The following is a 22,713-nucleotide window of genomic DNA, read 5'->3' on the forward strand; positions in this document are numbered from 1 at the left end:
CATGGGACAAAGTATGTACAAACAAGGATGAAGGAGGTTTGGGTTTTAAGGATATTACAGATTTTAATACGGCTATGCTTGGAAAGCAATTATGGAGGCTGATGGAGAAGCCTTCATCACTGTTTGCTCGAGTTTTTAAAGGACGGTACTATAGAAATGCATCACCCCTGGAACCGATCCGTTCATACTCACCGTCCTATGGGTGGAGGAGTATTGTATCAGCTAGATCTCTGGTTAACAAAGGACTAATCAAAAGGGTGGGAACGGGATCCTCTATCTCTGATCCATGGCTCCCAACCACTCGTCCGAGACCAGCAAATAAAAATCAACATGACAATTATCAAGACCTCACAGTGGATTCTTTAATAGATCCTATTTCACGTACTTGGAACGTGCAACTAATTTGGGATTTGGTGGATGCTCAAATTATTGAAAGCATCCCTTTGAGTAGGAATCCGATGGTGGATAAGGATGGTTGGAACTTTACAAAGAATGGGAAATATTCAGTCAAGTCAGGATATCAGTTAGAACGGGTATATCCGGATAAAGCTAAACCACCAGAGTTTTATGGACCCACGGTGGATAGTCTAAAAGCGTTCTGCTGGAACGTAAGATGTCCTACGAAGATTAGACATTTTTTATGGCAATTGGTATCCGGATGTATTGCTGTTAAGAAGAATTTGCACGCAAGAGGAATAAGGGGATATATTTGTTGTGCTAGATGTGGAGCTGAGGAGGAATCAATAAACCACGTGTTCTTTGAGTGCCCTCCTGCGCAACAAGTTTGGGCCTTGTCAAAGATACCGTCAAACCCAGTTTACTTTCCTATTAGCTCGCTTTTTACGAATATGGATCACCTATTTTGGAGGGTACTCCCGAAGATGGAAGATCATCTTTTTGCGTGGTTATTATGGTATATTTGGAAAGGAAGGAATAATAAGGTGTTCAGTAATTTGGATATTGACCCAAGGGAGACAATTAAGCTTGCGGAAACCGAATCAACGCTTTGGGCGGAAGCTCAGGTGTTGAAGACAAAACAGCTAACACAACAGGGTGAGGGTTTGTACCGTCAGCTGAGGGTAGGTCGTTGGTACTTTATAGATGGTTCCTGGAAAGACAAAGAGTCTTACTCAGGTCAAGGATGGTATAGTACACTCGAAGGTTTCCAGAGTTTGTTGGGGGCTAGGAATACTAGGGCATGTCTGTCACCTCTTCATGCGGAAATGGAAGCATTGATATGGGCAATGCAATGCATGAGAAATTTGCATCAGTTTCAGGTTACATTTGCTACGGATTGTACTCAATTGGTGAAGATGGTTTCGGAACCGGAGGAATGGCCGGCGTTTGAGAGTTACCTGCACGATATAATGATACTGAAGACAAGTTTTATTAGTTCAGAGATCATTCATGTACCCCGGACGGAGAACCAAAAGGCGGATAGCCTAGCACGATGTGCAAGGAAACAATCGTCTTTTGTCGTTCACATGGATGCGGAACTACCAGTTTGGTTCGCATAGTCTATATGAGTCTGTTTGTTGACGACAAAAAAAAAAGTGTTTTGGTAATTTAATACATGTTTCTGGTCAATAATACAAAGTAGATTAAGAGAGACCAAAAGTTTGTATTCTTACATTATTTTATTGTGTGGAATATTTGATATGTAATTATACTCTTATGGTCTCAAGTTTTACAGCTTTCCTTTGTGTTAAGGAGATTTTGCAAATTTTGCAAATTCTACCAAATTTTTAGATTTTTCTTTAGTTTTGTTCAATTTTGAATAAATTTGAATAAATTAGTTTGTTTATTTCAATTCAAAATTTGGCATGATATATTGTCTTTGTACGAAGAAACCCGAAGTAACTGATTATCAAACCGAAAACCAATTTTTTTTCAGAAAACCTACCAAACTTCGAACCGAAATAACTGAAAATTTTCAAAATTCCAGGCCTAGTGACATTCGAGCCTTATGCAACACAACTTTATAAAACAAGACATTCTAAAAAGTTAGTTTTCCATTATTTATGCAACATAATATTGCGTGAACATAGAGTACACACTCTCCTCTCTCTTACGCTACACTCTCTTACACACGCTATGTCACAAACCATATAACAAATAGTAACCCTAACTCTCAACACCAATCCATCCCTACATAAAACCCAACCGAGCTACTTGGTACACAAGAAAAGAACATTCTATCAAGAAGAAGAAGGAACCCAAACAGAAGAAGCATACACGATTCTACCTTTCCAACCCTGAAGCAACCAGTTCCCGTCCTGATCAATATCGAAATTCTTATCATACCCGTTCTCAATCTTCAGCTTCAGATTCTGCATCAGCTCCTTCTCGAGCGGAAGCTGCTTAAACCCCGCTCGTATCACCCTCGCCTGCCACTGCTTATAAGTCTCGGGCCTCTCCACTCTCTCCGTCCCTTCGCAAGCCACAACGTTCATAATCTCCCTCCCGTAAAACTCCTTCTCGAACATCAGCCTCATCTCGTCCTCCCTCGCCAGCTTCGAGTCGCACATGTCAAACAGCGCCGAGTAATGAAACAAGGCTTCCCTGAACCTGGTCACAAAGAACGGCGCGTTGTAGGACCCACTCAGGACCGCTTGGATGAAGACGCTCGGGTTCGCTTTCCTTATCAGCTTCAAAACCGCGTCTCTAGGGCTGTTGACAACAACTGTCTCATCCAAAAGGTTCTTGAAACGGAAGAGAGAGTTCACAACTACAAACTCTCCTTGCTCAATCTTCAAATCTTCTACTCTGATCGTTTCCCACTTCTGAGCTATCGCGTTGTACTCAAATGGGACCTTGTAACGCTGACAGTACCTCGCCAAGCGATGGCCCGTCTCGTGAACTCCCTCAGCCGGTCTAAACCCGCGCTGAGGAAGCTCTATCCCAGTGATCCTCAGCTTGGGAGGACCACCAGGTCTGAACGAGAGGCGATGGATCAGAGCAGGCCACTGAAAGCCATAAGAGATCCCAAAATCCACGATGTGGATGGTGTCGGCGTTCGCTGTCAGACGCATTATGCTGTGGTTAGCGAATATGATAGCAGCTTTCTTGAACGGGCAGACGGAGATGTAGGTCTGGTAAGCCTTTAACATATCAGCTGCAGACGTTTTCTTGGAAGATAACGCTGTGTAGATCTGCGTGCCGGTCCCAGCTAACCGCGCTTCGAGACTGTTTGCGAAATAATGAGCTAGTCTTTCTGATCCGTTGCCTAGAGGAGAGGAATGCTCTCGTATCTGTCTTAGCATCTCGTTGGCGGTTCTGCGATCATCTACTGATACAGCTTGTGCGCAGAGTATCAAGAGAGTTCTCAGATCAGCAGTTTCTTTCTTGGAACCTTTACTATTACTATTAGTAGTAGTAGCTGTTGATTTCTTTCCACGAGCCTTTGCCTCTGTTGGAAACTTCTGGTCAGTAATGCACACAGGCTGCCCGGTGCCGCCGCATAGTAAGATCTTATCAAACATTTCAGAGAGCTCGGTTTCTTCGACGTAAACAGCGGACTGTTTGTTGCTTCTTTCTTCAGCCAAGTCTTCGTCTTCGTCGCGCCAGTGACTTTTCTTCTTCCCAGTCAATCTACTGTTGGAAGGAGGAGGAGGAGGATGCTCTGCCTCATCCTTCTTCTCCGTCTTGACAAAGACCTCAGAGGTGTTTTCGTCGAATCCAGAGTTCTTTGGGACGTAACTCTCAACGTCTATAAAGAGCTGACTAGATTTGGGAAGGAACTTACTCGCTTCGTCAACTCCTCTTTTGAACTGCATAGCCAGTTCACTGTCTTTGAACATGCTCGACCCGAAAGATGCACTGTTACCGCCACTGGTGGACCTAGAAGTGGACTGGAACACAAAGTTACTAGGGAAGGGCGTCTGTAACCAAGAAGGTCTATTATTATTCTCCAAACCATCAAGGCTCCAGTGTGAATCAGAGGAAGTGGTGGTGCTTGCGTAGTCACTTGGGAAAGAACCATCAGGGCTATCTTCAGCTAACTTCTCAGGGTAAGAAGCTCCATGGTCCATTGAAGAAGGGTACTGTTCACCAAGGGCTTCGTAGAGAGATTTCTCAGCGGCTTGAAGAGCTAAAGCGTCATGAAACATACAAGGCTTCTCTTCCATGTCTTCCTCCATAAGCACCTGGCTTATGTACTTGAGAACAGAGTCAGAGAACTCAGAGTCATCAGATGGAGATGACAAGCGATCTCCTGATGCAGTTTCAGCAGCAGCGTTGTTGTTGTTACTGTTCTCCTTCTGAGGATAAGGCTCTGGTGGAGGAGCAGAGGAATGATCGAAAGACACGAAATTTAAGAGAGGGTCATCAAGATAGAACCCATCAGATAAATCTACGGTTTGGTTTGAGGCAGGCAAATTATCAAACTCGCTAGTGAAATCAAACCCATCTAAGGATCCACCTGAATAAGAACCCATGGATCCACAAACCCAAAAAATCACCAGAAAGATCAACTAAAGGTGGAGACTTTATGTTCCTGATCAAATCATAACAAAAAAAACAGAGCAGTGAATAGAGGAGAATAATAATTAACAAAACAAATAAAGATTAGAGAGAAGTTATCAGCATACATACCTCTTTGTGGGCTAAGATGACCAACGAAGAAGAAGCTTGAGCTAGGGGAAAAGGTTTGGACTTTAGAGAGAGAGGAGAGAGAGTGGAGGAGGAGCAAATGAAAGATAAGAAGAAGCAGTGATGTGAGATTAATTGTTTTTACTGTAAAGAAGATATTATAAATTAATTAATAAAATAATGAGAGGATAATAATAAAATAATATGCCCTTTTTGATTTTTCTTTGTTTGACGGCAATCAGTCGATTCAGGAAATTTCCTCATGTCTGAATGAGAATCTTTCCGTATCCAGACAACAATTTTCACTGTTTTATTGTTTTATTGTTTTTACTTTTGACTAAACAAAAAAAAAATCTATTTTTTACAGTGACGACCATGATTTTATCATTTAACTTTGGATGGATGCGCTCTATTGAGACGTATACTTTCTATTCCCATTGGGTTAATCCTAGCCACATGAAAACATATCGATCCAAAAGGATTTAACTCAATGGTGTAGACTTTTCATAAAGATGTGGAGTTGTGAAAATGACATGTCCAATTATTTCTCTCCATTCATCGACGATGAGATGAGATCCCTAAAGAATCTTCCATCGTATTCTCTCTTTGATTTTGCGTCTAAAAAGTGTGTGTGCTAGCCATCAGAAAATGCCAACGCGAAATCATTATTGCTGCATATATTATGTTCCATTTCCTCGTATAAACTCTTTAACCTTTTGTTCTTGTCGTGGAATCTTTGCTTCTATAGCTATCTCAGCCATGTGTATGGACACTACTCAATGGTTTAGCATTATATCACAAGAACTTTTCTGTATGTTTTGTTATCAACTCCAACACATTCATTCTCAATGATGCTTGCTTGTACACATTTTATCTCAACCACCCTATTGATTTTTTGGGTTAAACATATACGTTTTACCATATGTTTTATTAACCCATACACTAGGAAAACAAAAAAAAAAACTAGTACAAATCACGAAGCTACATGTCTGTCTTGGTCCACATGTCTATGAAACGTAACAAATGAAGTTTATATTGTATTATCTCATCAACATACTCCACTTTCTCCACATGCAAATTTAGACAACTTTTGATGGTATACGACGGATGTGTTGATAAAATCCAAAAACTTGAATAGCATGCAAGACACGATTCCTTGGATAAAGTATCTCAATGATCTATATAATTTGTAAGTCAACAAAGGGAATAAACATGTTATTATATTACCAAGCACTGTGACAATTACACAAGACTTCACATATATATATTCATCTCTATTATCTTCTCTTCACCACCCACCTTCCATTCCTTTTTTTCTTATACAATGATTCTTTTCAAATACATGACATAACAAAACAAATAATTAAGTATATATGAAAAGAAAAAAAAAGCTGGTTCATATGTCCATTCTCACGCCGTGAAGATGACATTTTTTCCCTCTAAAGACCAAGACTGGTCTCAAGCTTCTGGGGTCCCTCTAGCAACTGCTGTTTTCCCTGTTGTTGGGACCAGTAGGCATGAGCCATTAGTACCCGGTCCAAGAGCTCTTGTGGAACTGGCTCACCTCTCCTTTGTTGCGGTGATATTCTCGCTGTGTGCACCAGCGTCTTCCATTTGTCCTATCATTCACATCAAAACCAAAAGATAATTACTTCTTACACAAACAAAAACATACCTCATATACAGTCTGAGCTATAAAAGGAAAAAAAAAAATATATATATATATATATATATATATATATATATATATTTAACCTTCAAATCAACATAAGTCCGGTGCTTTGCATTATCAAACGCTCTCAGCTTTACATCACGCCACCTGCAGATAAATATGCACATAAATATTATTGGACCAATATTAGTTTGGTGTAACATTAACAAATTAGTTACCTTCCGGTCCCAAGTCTTTCCACAGCTTGAACAAGCGCCTCTACTTCCGCAACAGAGAAAGGTCGACGTATTCTACGCTGTGCCACCTCAGATCGCTTAGGTTTCCGATGTGGGACTACGTTTAAAGCCTGAGCATGCAGAGGAGGAGAGACAGGAATCAAGGCTCTGGAGTAGACGGGTTTAGCCCTAAATGGTGAAGAGGGTTTGGAGTCAAGGTCACTTTCAACAGAGTCACTTGGTTTAGCATGTTTCCCCAGTGTTGGGAGACACCTAATGGACAAACAAACACATTATCACACCAAAGATATAAGAAGAAAACATTAATCTTTGGAGTAAGACTGACTTAGTTAGAGTGTGAGGTACGTTACACGGACGCATATAATCAGAATCTTTAGGAGAAAGTGGTTTTGTGGATTGTGGAGGATTGGTCTCAAGACAAAAGCTTAAAGTATCTGAAAGAGTGTCTAGAGAGATTCCTGTCTGAAGAAGCATTTTATTGTCGTCTCTAACCTTTTTCCCATGAACAAGAACACCTATGCATAATCCACCTTCAAGTATAGTGGTTACAGCTTCCAAGACTGTCCTCTAGCAAAGAGAAGCAAAGTCGCATTATTATCCAAATATATGAATGACTCATTCCAGAAAATTCTAAGAAAAAAAAACAAACCTTAAGGGAACCAATAGTAGCAGTCTCTGGAACTTCAATGGAAAGTTCAGGAACCCTAAATGACTTGATTCCAAGTTTCACTAAGCACATGAAACAAAAATGAACAAAGTCAATACAAAAACACCAAGTGATGACAAAAGAAAACCTTAATAAAGAAAAGATACCATGAGAATCTCTTGATTGTAAAGCTGGCTGCTTCTGACAAGCTATGGTTGACAGAAAAGCTGTAGAAACAAAGCTCAAAGTTAATTATCATTATCATGTATTTAACATTTTACCAAAAAAGAGGTTAATTATCATGATGTAGTTTTGAGGTTGAAGCTTAAATGACTAGCTTCTGATTATACCCTTTCGAGGTGAACCAGAAAGGCCTTCATTTCTAACTGTTTCTTCTGACTGTGAGGCTGTATAACCATCAAAGTATCTTCTTTTCTTGATTGGATACTTCTTCTCCGATCTTAAGCTTTTGAGACAATGTTTCTTGCTGTAATAACCAGGCTTCAAGTCCAAGTCTAAACATCGTCAAATAACTCATAAGTTAACAAAAACACAGATAAAAGAACATATGACAAGCCCACAAGTGTGTCCACATGCTTACCTGAGCCAGCTACCATTGTATCTTTCTGATTTGAAGAGACTTTACAATACTTTGAAGACAGAACTTTCTTAACTCTTCCATCATTATTTTCCATACCATTGAGTAAATCTATATGATGCTTATCCTTGTTCTTTGATAACTCTGGTTCACAGTTTAGCCTCTCAAGCATTGGTTTCTTGTCATTAGTATCTGACCTAAAACAATCACCATTGTGGATCTTGGCTTCCTCATACGCTAATTCTTGAGTTCCAAGCTTCTCCGAGGAATATTCATAAGTGATACCAGAGGTAGATCCAAATAGGAAATCTTTATTAGGGTTTGGAGATCTATTGAAGCTTTCCATTTCACGAGCTTTTGGAAGGATCTCAGAGACAAAGAAACTCCTTTCAGCATTATTATCATGATGATGATCACAATGAGTCTCTTCCACAACCATTTGATCGTCTGGTTCTTTCTTACCCCCACACCGATCTTCATTATTATCTCCCGAGGCGTTGTTACTTGAGGAAGAAGAAACCCCACCACTTTCAAGCAGTAGTTTTCCAGCTACTGCTGCCAACAAATCGAAGGACGATGATATTTGATTGTTTTCGCTTTTCTTCTTGAAAGCACTCTTCTAGCAAAACCCACAAACACAAAAAGACAAATCATTGTTAACATTAAAACCTAAAACTTGTGGAACACGATAAGTACAAGAATCTATTTACTCTTGGGGATCTTGCAGCTCGAGGTGTGGGAGGCACCTCATAGCCATTGAATCCATAATCTAGTCTCGTTTGCAACACCATGATTATAAGAGCATTTCTCTTTTTTTTTTGTTTTTTTTTCAAAACCTCTTTGTGTGGAAACAAACAAAAGTACTGGATGTGATAAGGGTTTAAACCCATGGTCTTATACCTGTAACACAGGACGCGTCTGAAGAGCGAATAACCGGCTAAAACCAGTAAACCTCAACCCTGAAGACCTGTTCTTCTTCTCTTTCTTGGGTGACCCATCACTGTCTCACGAACTTCCACAAGATTCTGACACATGGAGTCTCTGTCGGATCGTGCGCGTTTTTTTAACCACACACAAACTTCGACAAAAACGTGGAGTCACAAAGCCATGTAAGTTTTTTTTTTAGTCCAAGCCATGCCATTCTTTTTTTTTATTGTCTTTTCAGTTATTTTATATTTTATTAGAATATTGTACTTCATTTCATAATTTTGTTCATAGTAGTTTTGAAGTATCGAAATCCACATACTATATAGTTATTTATTCCATAGTTTGACACCCCATCGTATAGGTTTGTAATCAATTTATGACAATTAATATAGGGTTTGTAATAGTTAAGTTACTATGAAGTTTTATAAAGCTCAATCAAGTTTTATATTAAAAAAAGAGGAAAAACAATATTACGTGAAGAATATTTAATTATCAATATCGGAGTTTCCTTTTTGATAACTACCAATATGATTGTAGAATATATGACTTTCCCTCTTTTCATCAGTATGAATATACGATTCTTCACTCTTCATCAATAATATAGGCCTAAGCCCAATATTTAGAAGCCTAACCCAAATTAGTTTAGTGAAATCGTGAGGGGCCCCACCAGATTATGCTAGTTAAAGGGGAGTCTTGTAACTGCTTTTGCTCCGTCTTTTTGATCATTTAGGTCTTGCGCTCCCGACAGCGATGAATCAAGGAGAAGAATATCCAAACTGGCTGGAGCTTCCGCCGGAGCTGACGTCATCGATCCTGAACCGTCTCGGCGTGATCGAGAAACTGGAAAGCGCGCAGAAAGTGTGCAGATCGTGGCGTCGAATCTGTAAAGACCCCTTGACGTGGAGTAAGATTGACATGCGCAACGTGGGACACATGGGAGGTAGCAGTCACGAGTTGGAGAAGATTTGCCGCCACGCAGTTGATCGTAGCCAGGGCGGGTTGGTTGAGATCGAGATTTGGCACTTCGCTACTCCCCGATCTCCTCAATTACATCGCCGATAGGTTTCGTCCCTCTCTCTCCCTTGGTTGCTAGCAAATCTAGGTTTAGTGAACAGACTTGGTCGTAGAGGAACATTGTGTTATTACTGTTTTAAACAGTACGTAGTCTCTTTCAATCTGCTGCATCAATAGACATAGCCAAGTGAAACATTTTTCTACGCCCCAAATTTTTAGAAAAAAAATTATATGCATGGCTGTAAGTCACCAAAAATGTAAAAATAAACTTTTTTTTATCGAAACTTTTACTATATCTCTCAAGCCTCCAAAATTTCAGGACCGACCCTGGGTTGAATTACAAGGAGCAGATTTGTGACTGTTAGTTAGTCCTCTGCCCTATCCATTTTAGAAAAGAAAACATCCACTTGATAGTTGATTCTATTAGTGTTATGCTTATGAAGTTATTGAGATGCTAGGAAAGAGTGTTTTTGTGTAACTGTGGCTTGCTTGCTTCTTGTCCTTTTGATTATGTTTTTCTAACGTTGTATACATAGCTAATTTGCAGTTCAAGTAAGCTGAGAAACCTTAAACTCGCAATGTGCTATCTAATAGAAAACGAGGGACTTATAGAAGTCATTGCGAAACTTCCTTTGCTTGAAGTCCTCGAGGTTTCTTACTGCTCATTATCAGGAGAGCCTCTGGAATCTATTGTCCCGTCTTCTTGTCCAAATCAGATGACATTGGGGAACAACTGTGATGATGTTGCTCTAGCAATCGCTGAATCGATGCCCGGACTCACCCGCCTCCAGCTTTTCGGGAACAGGTTAACAAACTTCGGTTTAAACGCCATTCTTGACAGGTGTCCTAACCTGGAATATCTTGATCTACGCCAGTGCATCAATGCTGACATTGTTGGGGATATGGAGAGGCGGTGTTACGAGAGGATCAAAGTTTTGAGACGCCCTAATGACCCGGTTGATGACGACCCTTCTGGCGTCTCTGATGTCGATGAAATGTCAGAGGAGTATTACGGTAATTACTCAGCTGCAAGTGACTATTCTGACACAGGCGAGGACCTGGGTTTCTAGATGCTTTGGCTGACCTCTTTTAAGCATGCTCGTTGTTTTTGGTGGACTTTGTGTGACACTGTTTAATGTGTGTGGTCTTTTGTAGTATTGGCTTTGTGCCTTTGGTCTTTTTACAATTTGTAAACTTTATTTTTTTGGCAGCTTACAATATCTAAACTCTAATGAGGTTTCAAATTATAATATTTGTTTCATCTTCCTTTGAGTCAAAACTTTTGAGTTTATTCTGCAACATCATAGAAAACAGGGCCTTGTGCTTATTCTGCAGTGATACTTATCCACAAGTTGCTTAAGTTTGTTCTTGATTAAACCTTAAGCCCAACCATAAATACCAAGATCAGAACTAATATATATAATAAGATGATTTTATCGCAGTGATACTTCTCCAAAAGTTGCTTAAGTTTATTCTTGATTAAACGTTAAGCCCAACCATTAATACCAAGATCAGAACTAATATGTGTAATAAGATGATTTTATCTCAGTTCGTTATCATCAAGCTCTATAGAAATATGAATCATGGTTTTGGATAAGATTAAGCTTTTAAACATATTCACACGACAGAGTATCTTTCAAACATATAGATGAAAAGATTAACGAGCTGAAGGAGTGTCACTGATGAACTTATGCCATGTCCCATGGAATTGGTTGAATTTGCATTTTTGCACTTTTTGCTTAAGCTCTCGTATATTTCCAATTACTCTCAGCTAAACAAACAGAGATGGTGGAAGCCCTCTTGGTCCACTGGTTTGATCAAGGGTTTTATTAATGCTTGTACACCATGAGGTATGAGTTTCGATTTATGTGAATTAATGGAGAAACAACTTATAAGAGATTTACAGCATGACGCAAGGAGTACCGTCAAAAGTGGATCCAATAGGGCGGCTCAACTGATACAGTCAGACGTGAATCTTCATAAGACAGATAAAATTGTTGGCTGTAAAATTGTATATGTTAAAAAAACAAACAAAGATGTGACTCTTTTTTTTTTTTTTTTGATGAAACACAATTTCTATTAAAATCTAACCAGAGTTGGGTGAGGCCATAATGGCAATTTCAGCGGACAAAATCTGCTTAGTTAATCCATCTGATGTCCTGTTTCTCTCATGGGAGATCCAGGTGAACAAGATGAAATCAAATGCTGAGGCCAGAGGGCTGATATCATCAGTTATACTTCAGCAAAATAAAAATAAGTTTCCCCCCCCCGTAATTTCCGTACCTTCATTGTATAGTCTATAAACAATAACGAAGCGAAAGCTATTTGAGCCTATGAAAAATGCAAGAAATCTTGTACCACAAGTTATTTGGTATAATGTTTTCTCCCTGATCCAAGGAGCGGGAAGATATTTAAGTGTAATTAGTTTTTTTTTCCTGAAAGTATTATGGAAGAAAGGATACTCACCTTGATTATTATTAGAGTAGTAATAGGAAAATAGCGGCCAAGGGTTATATATTAACGTGTCCATTAGAAAAGATTTTATGTTCTTATCGCCTTTACCCCTCCAAAAAAGAAGAGAAGAAGAAGCAGCCATGTCTTATCTTCTCAGGCGGCTCAAGCTATCCCACCGAGTAAGCTACCTCCTTCTCTGTGTCTAGTCACAAAGGATGTTTTTTTTTTTTGCTTTCGTATATTTGGTATATTTTACAAACTATCATTTCGCAGAGAAACCTCACCCCTTCTCGGTGCTTCACGTCTTACCCGATCTATTATGTTAGAGGTGCTGAACCATGTGAACAGGGCCAGCTTAGAGACAAGGGCGAGCAGTGCACCCGTCCCAGGGCCCAAAGACAAAGGGGCCCATGTACACAAATTATCATACTGTTCTCGACAGATCATAATATTGTTCTTTTTAAGTATAAAGGAAGCAGACAACAAAATTATTTTAAGAAAAAGTTGGGCTTTATGAGTCTTACGATTAGTACACGTTTTAAAACAAATAAATTTGATCGGTTTAATTTGGACCAATGAATGATTGATTTTGTCTTTTTGTTTTGTTTTGTTTTGTAAGTCTTTTCGTTTTCTTTGATTTTACATTGAAATAAAATGAGTGATATGTTTGTAGTTTTTCTTTGGTCTAACTATATTTGTAGTTATTATAACGTCTTACCGTATTTTTAACCTATGCAAAATTTATAATATTCATTATATAAACATTTTATATACGTTCACGTATGCATTATTATATGGTAGTTGCTGACTAACATGCGTACATGTGCATGCGTAATATTTAGAAGCACACTATTATGAGATTTTTATACAAAAAGTTGTTATAGAAATGTACTTATTAATTACTAATCTAGACAACCTAATAGATAAAATAGCAGAAGTTAAGAAAAAAAAGGTTCGTAGTCTTAGGGCACGATTATCGTTCGTCCCAAAGCCCGTCCTTATTAATATTGGGTCGAGAAATAAATCAAAAAGACCGAATAACATTGTAAACGGACCTTAATTTAGGACGTTGGGCTTCGTCCTTACGAGGGACGTGGCAGCATTCAATTGGGAGTCGAAATAGGGTTGGGAAAGTCGCACCGTGTCTTTTTTTTTCACCCTTCTCCTGATTCTCTCTTCTCCGCGGCGATAGTTTTGGCGATAGCCTCTCCAGAGATTTCAAAGACGAATCGACATCCCCAATCGATTTGCTGCCTCATCGACGCTTCTCCGCCGATTCAAACCCAAACGAGGTATGTGTTCCTCCTTCTTCATCGGATTTAGATGATTTTGTTGTCATTGACGATTTGTATCCTCCGTTTCTGGGATCCGTCATGGCGAAAGCTCCTCCGGAGATTTCAAGGACGAATCGACATCCCCAATCGATCTGCTGCCTCATCGACGCTTCTCCGGCGATTCAAACCTAAACGAGGTATGTGTTCCTCCTTCTTCATGGGACTGTCGTTTGTGATTGTAAATGAAATAGAATTACGGTTTTGTTAATTTTGTTTCGTCTTCCTTGCATGCATAGATGCTTGATGCTTGATTTCATTAAGAAAATTAGCTGGCCTTGTGACCGCAATTTGCTTGTTTGTGACTGCAATTTGCTTGTACAAACTCCTTGACGCTTGATTTGCTTGATTTGATTGTTTGTGAATGTCGTTTGTGACTGCAATTTGCTTGGTGAAACGCCTTGGTGGTTGGTGAAACGCCTTGATGCTTGATACTCGATTTGCTTGTTTGTGACTGTCATTTGTGACTGCAATTTGCTTGTACAAACGCCTTGATGCTTGATGCTTGATTTCATTAAAAAAAATAGCTGGCTTTGATGCTTGATTTCATTTAGTATCATTTGAATTCCTGTTATATATTGATTCTCCATGTTATCTGAATTTTTTTTGTTTTGTTTTCGGTTTAACTTGTATCAAGAATTGCATATGATTCTTTGGAAATATTGAGACTGATAATTTAGAGACTCTCGTTTCTATTGAATCTGATTATTTAGAGTTAAGGTTAGAGTTAGTTCGATTGAAACCAAATACACTTTGAATTTAATGAGCTAGTTAAAGTACAGTTGATAGGTTTAGTGTTGTTGTATCTGTAATAACTTTTGATAAGACCTTGGTGGTTAATGGTTAGTCATAATGTGGCTTACTATTACCACACTTTAAATTTTGTCTATTAAACCCCAACCATACTTCTATAATCGACGCAATCTACTATCTCTCCACTATCATCTTAAAGCCTTTAATCTTATCCGCTTTCTCTTCTATAATCTCTTCTCTGTTCGTATTGGTATGGCTTCAAAGTATCCATATTCGCAGTCTTCTAGTTATATAGGACTTCTTAACAGTCAACACGAAACTGTTAACCATGAAAACTACCCTTATGGAAGTTTTCATTCTAGTGTGAACCTTGGAGCATCGGAAATCCCCCCTTTCAGTTCCCAACAACCTGACGTGCCAGATCAACCTGTAGTCACACCAGTGGAGCGTAGGGAGAGAAAGAAATGGACGCCTGCTATGGACGAGGTTCTGATAAGTGGCTGGCTGAACACATCTAAGGATGTTGTTGTTGGAAACTATCAAAATGCACAGACCTTCTGGGAACGTGTTGAGGCATATTACAAAGCAAGTCCTCACGGTAGAGCGGGTGGTGTGATGACAGAGCATCTCCATTGTAAGCAGAGGTGGCACAAAATAAATGACTTGACGAACAAGTTCTGTGGTGCATTTGCAACAGCAGAGAGACAAATGACTTCTGGCCAGAACGACACTGATCTTCTCAAGTTGGCTCATCAAATATTCTACTCTGATCACAACATGAAGTTCAACCTTGAACATGCGTGGTGTGTGTTGAGGCATGAACAGAAATGGATTAGCCTTAACACTCCTAAACCCCCCGGCACTTCAAAGAGAAAATCTGGTGGGGAAAGTTCCCAAACTTCTCACACAAATGTTGGTGATAATGAGGTTCGACCAATAGGTATCAAGGCTGCTAAAGCAAAAAGGAGTAATGGTCAGGGGAAGTCTATGGCTGAGTATACGACCATTTGGGAGATGAAGAAGGAGGATTTGGCGATGAAGGAGAAACTCTCAAAGCTGGCTATTCTAGACACTCTTCTAGCCAAAAAAGAACCACTTAGTGAGGCTGAAGAAGTGGTCAAAAATAAGCTTCTCGCTGCTTATTTCTGAGAATTAGAGCCTAGCTACGTTTCTAATTTATAATTATGTCTTTAAATGATGTTCTAAGTAGTTTGTATTTTCTTTAACTTGATGAACGTAGTTCCTGTTTCGTTATGTCTATCGTTATTAATGAATCACTTCTTATGTTAATCCCCTCTATGTCTTGATAAATGTACTTCCTTTCGTTATATGGCTTTTCTTGTCTTATTCGAAGGCTTTACTTATCTAATAACGGTTATTAGCGTGATGAATGTTGATGTTTGGTTAGATGTTAAGCTTGTCAATCTAATATTTACCTTCTCTTATTTTTTTTTGCAGGTTAAGTTATCCATGGGACTTGATTACAGCTATACTCAGCCTTCTGATTCAGAGGAGTACGGTGGCAACACAGCTGACAGTGGGTACAGCGAAACAGAAGATCTAATTCGTCAGGACCAAGCTGAGATTGACACCCAGCAAGCGCCGGTTCAGTACCCTCCTCAACCCGAAGTTGAGTTCGGCTTCCCTCAAACATGCTATTGCGGTGCTCGTCCACTTCTAGCAACATCTCAAAGTAGAAACGATCCAGGTAGATTGTACTATACGTGTGCAAATGTTGCTGATGGAGATTGCCATGTCTGGAAATGGTGGGATGTGGCTGTAATGGAGGAGATGAGAGCCAGGGATACTCACACACTTCAGTTGGCTGAGAAGGTTGATTATCTTGCCGGTATGAGCGACTACCGGACAGAGCTTAACAAGATTAAGGATCTCCAATACGAGACTGAGCAGAAAATGGTAAGGGTAGAAAAGCTAGTGTCTGAGTTAGGTAATAAGAAATCAACGTCTACCAATGGCTTTGGCTTTGAATATTTTGTAGGTGTAATCGTTATTGTGTTAGTTTTAATAGGTACGTGGCTCATGGTTTAGTTAATCATGGTCTCCTTTCTATTACATGACTTTGTAATGTGCTTTATTTGCTTCGAATGAATGAGTTATGTGTAATGACTTTGTAATGAACATGACCGTGTGATGACTTTGTAATGTGATGACTTTGTGATGAACATGACCGTGTAATGTGTTAGTTTGTGATGTGATGACTTTGTAATGACCAAATAAGTGTACCGACATCCCCTTGCTCTCTTCTAGCCCGTGACTCTGTACCGACGTCACATTGCTCGTAAACAAATCTCGTGACCTCTTCTAGCAAATCAAAGAGTCAGATACTTTCTTTCAAATTTTGTTATACAATAATCATCACGGGTCATTTTGTTTACATTTCTTATAGTCTATAAGTACAAGCGTATGTTTCTTTCTTTCAAATTCACCACTGCTCTACCTATTCTCAAAACATATTTTCTCTTTTTCAAAATTTTTATGGCTTCTTCATCCCATTATCATTACCACAACGATGATGATGATGATGAATTTGAAACCCTATTTGAAGAATTTTTTGAAATCCCTGATATTATTCCCGAACCAAAAGAGCGAAAAAAACGCATTTTTATCGAGAGAAACCGAGAAGATGGCCACATGAAGCTTTGGAATGATTATTTTTCTGAAACTCCTACATATCCACCCAATATATTCCGCCGACGGTTCCGAATGAACAAACCATTGTTCTTGCGTATTGTGCATCGTCTCTCTACATATGTAGACTATTTTCAGCCATCAGAAGATGCAGTCGGACGGGCTAGTCTATCTCCGCTCCAAAAATGTACCGCAGAAATTCGTCAATTAGCGTATGGTGGTGGGGCTGATACAGTTGACGAGTATGTGCGACTTGGTGAAACAACAGCTCGAAAATGTTTGTACCAATTTACCGCCGGAATAATCCACTTGTTTGGCGATGAATACCTAAGACGTCCCACCCCGGAGGATCTGCAAAGACTACTCCACATTGGAGAACAACGTGGATTTCCAGGGATGGTTGGAAGCATCGACTGTATGCATTGGGAGTGGAAGAATTGCCCCACCGCTTGGAAAGGAATGTATTCACGAGGAACCGGAAAACCAACAATTGTGTTGGAGGCGGTAGCTTCATCGGACCTCTGGATCTGGCACGCGTTTTTTGGAGCTCCAGGTACTATGAACGATCTTAATATTCTTGATCGATCACCTGTTTTTGATGAAATTATTAACGGAAACGCTCCACAAGTCAATTTCTATGTCAACGGAAGTGAGTACCATTTGGGTTACTATCTCGCCGATGGCATTTATCCGAAATGGGCTACTTTTATTCAATCTATCCGACTACCACAAGGTCCAAAAAATTGTTTATTTGCTAAAAAACAAGAAGCTGTCCGAAAAGATGTTGAGCGCGCCTTCGGAGTCCTGCAAGCTAGATTCGCCGTTGTTAGAAATCCATCTAATTTATGGGATAAAAACAAAATAGGAAATATTATTAAGACATGTATAATACTCCATAATATGATTGTCGAAGATGAACGAGATTCATACACTCAACACGCTTCAGAATTTCAACAAGGAGAAGATGTGGATCATACATTTGTAGTCAAGAGGACTAAAAGTCTTGGTACTATATTGGGTCGTCGAGCAGAAGTTCGGGATAGACAAGGCCATCAACAATTAAAAGAAGATTTGATTGAAAATATATGGGTTAAATTTGGACATCTCCCTAACTACAATGTTTAGAAAAACTTGGACGGGAAAAAAAATCCAACGTTTAGTTTCTATGAGTTCAATAAAATGTTTGTTTTTTTTTATTTTTTCATGTTTGTAATTTTTTTCCCAATTTTGTAAATTTCTCATGTTTTCAATTTTAATGTTATATGTTTTATTTTAAATTTTTATTCTATATGTCATTACTTATTTTAAATTTTTATTCTATATGTCATTACTAAGAAACATCAAAAAGTCCTACCAATAATCTAATTTTTTGGGATTGTCCTTAACTTTGGTCCTTAACCTCAAAATAACAATAAATTAATCTAAGGACCAGACAATTAGTCCTAGCAATAATCATGGTCTTACTTGGTTTTATCTTAAAAATAAAAATTTTGTTATATTAAAAGGCCAATTTTTTATTTTTGCCATATATAGGGCCTCCGGTATGTTTGAGCCGGCCCTGCATGTGAACATCTAGATATCGGAACTATCAAAATTCCTCCTCTTAAGGTGCCTATGGAGTTACTCAAGGAGGTGGGAATCATAGGAGCCTCCCATGGCTGGGTTGCAACTTTGAAAAATGGAATTGTGTGTCAAGATGACCTAGATCTCCATGCACCGGATAATAACCCAAAACGCATTCCTCTACCTCCTCTTGAAACTCTGCCTCATAACCAAACCCAAATAGTAACCAACATAGCCATGTCCTCTTCGTCTCCAGAGGATGAAGACTGCATCGTGGCTGTCAAGTTCTTGGGACCTCAGCTAAGCTTGTGTAGGCCAGCTCAGAGAGATTGCACGTGGAGCAACATCAGGATCTCAGACCCCAGCTTCTTCTCCTCCCATGTAATGTACTCCAAGAGAGATGAGATGTTCTCCATGCCCTCTTCTAGAGGCCACTACACTAGATCATGGGATCTTGTGAGACACATGAAGGAACCAAAGCTGCAGATGCTGATGCAGCCTCCTGAAGATCAAATTCCGAGAATGACAAAGAGGGCGTGGCAGCGATTGGAGTCGTGTTGTACGAAGCAACACTACTTAGTGGAGTCGTCACACACCGATGAGACTTTTATGTTGAAGTGGTACACACAAAGCAGACCCACTTTGAATGTATGGGACCATTTCCTTTTGTTGAAGATAGACAAGGAAGGGAATGCTCTTTACACGAAAGACATTGGAGATCTCTGCATTTTACTTTCTAGGTCCGAACCCATATGTATCCCGGCTAAATTGAACCGAAGAGCCAAAAACTGCATCTATATGTTGACCGAGCACGAGTTTGCCATTGTCGGTATCGGCAGTAACCAGAAGTTTTGTAGAACACCTTTCACTTGCTCCTTACCTTGCTATATTTCAAAAAACTAATATAGCTAGTGTCTCACTCTCAAAATCTATAATTATGCTTTTAAATACATTTATGGTATTATTATTTTTACATACCGATGAAGTTAAAATATAAAAAATAATACCCAAATGTAAACTTATTAAATAAAATAATATTATATTTAAAATTATTAGTGTACATGGTGCATGAATATTATATTATTATAATTTCTATATTTGAATATAAACATATTTAAAATTAGGTGAAAAGCGACATATTAAAATAAGTAATCATTAAACAATATAATATAATATAAATTTTATTTTTGTAAAATGTAGTCTTAACTCTATTGAAATTTACATAAAATTAAAGTAAAATTGTTAAACCAAATGAAAATAAATAAAACTACAAAAATATACTTATGGTTTTATTTTTTTTCTAAACAGATAATTAAAAATAGAAAACATTAGTATTCAAATGTAAGCTAAAATATTATTTTAAAATAAAAATAATATTATACTTAAAATTATTATTTCTGCGCATAGCGCAGAAAAATTCCTAGTGTAATTTAACCGATATTTTTTTCAGTAGAAATAAGATTCAGTCAATTTTTAGCAAAAGAAAAAAATATATGATTCAGTCAATTTAGATATAAATGGAAGAAGGAATATTCACTTTGATTTGTTATTGTAATAGATAGGAAAATCAGACTTGGTGGCCAAGGGTTTATACATTAACACCGTATTAACGAGAAAAATTTCACGTAACAAAAAAGGAGAAGCAGCCATGTCTCATCTTGTCAGGCGGCTCAAGCTATCGAAGTTATCCCTCCGAGTAAGCCACCTAACAGTTTCTCAGTGCTTCTCTAATTTCATCTTTAAAGTTGAACCTTGTGGATCTACTTTGAGAGATGGTGACGTTGGATATCTAGCTATACACAGCTATATTGATAACTTGATCGACTGCACGCCAAAGAAGGTGCCTACGGAGTTAGCAAAGGAGATGGGAACCATAGGAGCATCCCACGGCTGGGTAGCAACTTTGAAAAATGGGGTCGTGTGTCTTCAAGATGACCTAGACCTCCATGCATCGTATACAGACCCAAAACGCATTTCATTGCCTCCTCTTGTAACTTTGCCTAACTGCCAAACCCGAGTGGTAACCAACGTAGCCATGTCCTCTTCTTCTCCCGAGGATGAAGACTGCATCGTGGCTGTCAAGTTCTTGGGACCTCAGCTAAGCTTGTGTAGGCCTTCTCAGAGAGATTGCACGTGGAGCAACATCAGAATCACAGACCCTAGCTTCTTCTCATCCCATGTAATGTACTCCAAGAGAGATGATATGTTCTCCATGATGGCTTCTGGAGGAAACTACACTGGATCATGGGATCTTGGGAGACACATGACCGAACCAAAGCTGACGATGTTGTCGTACCCGAAACAGCGCGTGGTGAAGGACCGGTATATAGAGAGCATGGGTAAGTTTGCCGACAAAGAGTTAATGAGAAAGTGCGAGTGGCTGCAGTCCGAATTGTTAGAATTAGAGAATTATTGAGAGTTTATTTCTGGAGAATGAAGAACCTGAAGAACATGAGAGAAAAGAAAAGTATGAGAGAGATGTAGATTTCAAAATGTAAGAGAGAGAATGAGAGAATAGTTTCCTTGATTTAATTGTAGATCTGAATACAAGTATTTAAAGGCAAGTTGCCTCAGTACACAATACAATAGAATATTCATTGTTTTAAAATATCTTCAATGGTCTTCTTCTCTTCAATATAGTAATCCTTATAAAACCTTATAAGTCTGGTAGTTTACTTCTAAAGTCTGACAGTTTACTTCTCAAGTCTGGCAGCTTACTTCTGCTTCATGTCAACACTTCCCCTCAAGCTTGACCATATGGAACAAGTCAAGCTTGGAAGCCATGAAGTATTCCCTCATTAAAACCTCAACTAGGTAAAACCCTTTGGGAGAAAACCCAAGTCAAGGAAAAATAGTAGAGCACTTCATGAAGGAGATATCAGTGACATGAGAGGTCTATGAGTCCCATTTTTGGATGAATGAACTCACAGACTTTAGTGCTTGCTGCCTTGGTGAAGATATCAGCTAATTGATCTTCACTTCTAGTATAGCAGGGTAAAATGATCTTCTGCTCCACAGCTTGTCTCAACTTGTGACAGTCAACTTCAATGTGTTTAGTCCTTTCATGGAATACTGAGTTTGATGCTATGTGGATAGCTGTCTGGTTATCACAATGCATTGTGAGTGGTGTTGTTGCTTCTATGCCCAAGTCTCTTAGCAGGTTCCTGATCCAAATGAGTTCACTAGTTAGCTTCATCATTGCCCTATACACTGCCTCTGCACTTGAACATGATACCACTTTTTGCTTCTTGCTCTTCCATGTGACTAGGTTGCCTCCAATGAAAGTACAATAGCCTGTTGTTGACCTCCTGTCTACTCTATCACCAGCCCAATCAGCATCACAATATCCCACTATCTCTGTACTCTTATTGCAACCCATCCAAACACCTTGACCAGGAGCCTCTCTTAGATATCTCATGATCCTTTCCACCATATTCCAATGATGAACCTTTGGTGCTTGCATATGTTGACTGGCTTGATTCACAGCAAAACAGATGTCTGGTCTTGTAATGGTGAGATAGATTAGCTTCCCAACCATCCTTCTATAGAGCTTGAAGTCGCCAAATGGAGTGTCCTCAAACTCCCCCTCACACAAGACCTTGTAACCTTCTTCAAGTGGTGTCTTAGCTACTCTTACTCCAAGTTCACCTGCCTCTTTTAGAAGGTCAAGTGTGTACTTTCTTTGAGATAAGAAAAGCCTCTGTTTAGAGCGGCATATTTCTATCCCTAGAAAGTAGTTTAACTCACCCAAATATTTAATATCAAAGGTAGACTTAAGAAAAACTTTAGTAGAGATGATACCTTCTTTGTCACTTCCTGTGATGATGATATCATCTACATAGATCAGAATCACCACAGTTCCTTGCTTACTTGTGAGGGTAAAGAGTGTGTGATCAGCTTCTGACTTTACAAACCCTTTTCCATTGAGGGTTGTACTCAGCTTGTGATATCAGGCTCTTGGAGACTGTTTTAATCCATAGATTGCTTTCTTCAGCCTTAGGACATTTCCTGGCTTGACCATGTCTTCCATACCAGGTGGTGGTCTCATATACACCTCATCCTCAAGCTCTCCTTGTAGAAATGCATTCTTGACATCCATCTGCCATAGATCCAATTCCAAGTTCACAGCCAAAGAGAGCAGAATTCTTATGGTGTGGAGCTTAGCTACTGGTGCAAAGGTGTCTAAATAGTCTTCTCCATAGACTTGGGTATATCCTCTTGCAACCAGCCTTGTCTTCTTCCTTTCTTGTTTCCCATTAGCTAGGTACTTGATGGTGAAG

At 39.1% G+C, this 22,713-nt stretch overlaps 6 protein-coding genes and 1 pseudogene across 7 annotated transcripts; 5 read left to right on the forward strand and 2 right to left on the reverse strand.

The window, feature by feature from the left end:
- Positions 1-1,994: 1,994 nt before the first annotated feature.
- On the reverse strand, positions 1,995-4,741 carry LOC111208569 (scarecrow-like protein 14). Its single transcript, XM_022707712.2, has 2 exons — positions 4,594-4,741; positions 1,995-4,495 (listed from the first exon to the last, which is right to left on the reverse strand). Exon 2 carries the CDS (start codon positions 4,434-4,436, stop codon positions 2,199-2,201), a length of 2,238 nt encoding a protein of 745 aa, XP_022563433.2. The 5' UTR covers positions 4,437-4,495; positions 4,594-4,741; the 3' UTR covers positions 1,995-2,198.
- Positions 4,742-5,516: 775 nt separating this feature from the next.
- On the reverse strand, positions 5,517-8,864 carry LOC111209165 (telomere repeat-binding protein 5-like). The gene is made up of 9 exons (XM_048765647.1): positions 8,453-8,864; positions 7,746-8,361; positions 7,495-7,659; positions 7,312-7,371; positions 7,148-7,227; positions 6,824-7,065; positions 6,481-6,750; positions 6,346-6,409; positions 5,517-6,209 (listed from the first exon to the last, which is right to left on the reverse strand). Exons 1-9 carry the CDS (start codon positions 8,630-8,632, stop codon positions 6,030-6,032), a joined length of 1,857 nt encoding a protein of 618 aa, XP_048621604.1. The 5' UTR covers positions 8,633-8,864; the 3' UTR covers positions 5,517-6,029.
- A 439-nt stretch (positions 8,865-9,303) lies between these two features.
- LOC111209102 lies at positions 9,304-10,933 on the forward strand (annotated as a pseudogene).
- A 2,170-nt stretch (positions 10,934-13,103) lies between these two features.
- Positions 13,104-19,456, forward strand: LOC106441668 (putative nuclease HARBI1). Of its 2 annotated transcripts, none has more exons than XM_048765648.1 (2): positions 13,104-13,608; positions 15,680-19,456. In XM_048765648.1, exon 2 carries the CDS (start codon positions 16,646-16,648, stop codon positions 17,993-17,995), a length of 1,350 nt encoding a protein of 449 aa, XP_048621605.1. In that variant the 5' UTR covers positions 13,104-13,608; positions 15,680-16,645; the 3' UTR covers positions 17,996-19,456. The 2 variants fall into 2 exon arrangements, with proteins under 2 accessions (XP_048621605.1, XP_022563397.2); XM_022707676.2 differs by having other exon boundaries at positions 13,123-13,608; positions 15,680-16,468.
- LOC111208761 (glutathione S-transferase T2-like) lies at positions 14,474-15,370 on the forward strand. The gene has a single exon (XM_022708189.2). The coding sequence runs from the start codon at positions 14,474-14,476 to the stop codon at positions 15,368-15,370; it is 897 nt and encodes a 298-aa protein (XP_022563910.2).
- Positions 18,485-19,336, forward strand: LOC111208762. The gene has a single exon (XM_022708190.2). The coding sequence runs from the start codon at positions 18,485-18,487 to the stop codon at positions 19,334-19,336; it is 852 nt and encodes a 283-aa protein (XP_022563911.2).
- Positions 19,457-20,081: 625 nt separating the features above from the next.
- LOC111208763 lies at positions 20,082-20,849 on the forward strand. The gene has a single exon (XM_022708191.2). It carries the CDS (start codon positions 20,082-20,084, stop codon positions 20,847-20,849), a length of 768 nt encoding a protein of 255 aa, XP_022563912.2.
- The last annotated feature ends 1,864 nt before the right edge of the window (positions 20,850-22,713 follow it).

This window comes from Brassica napus, chromosome C8 (genome assembly GCF_020379485.1).
Source record: "Brassica napus cultivar Da-Ae chromosome C8, Da-Ae, whole genome shotgun sequence".
NCBI classification, from domain to species: domain Eukaryota; kingdom Viridiplantae; phylum Streptophyta; class Magnoliopsida; order Brassicales; family Brassicaceae; genus Brassica; species Brassica napus.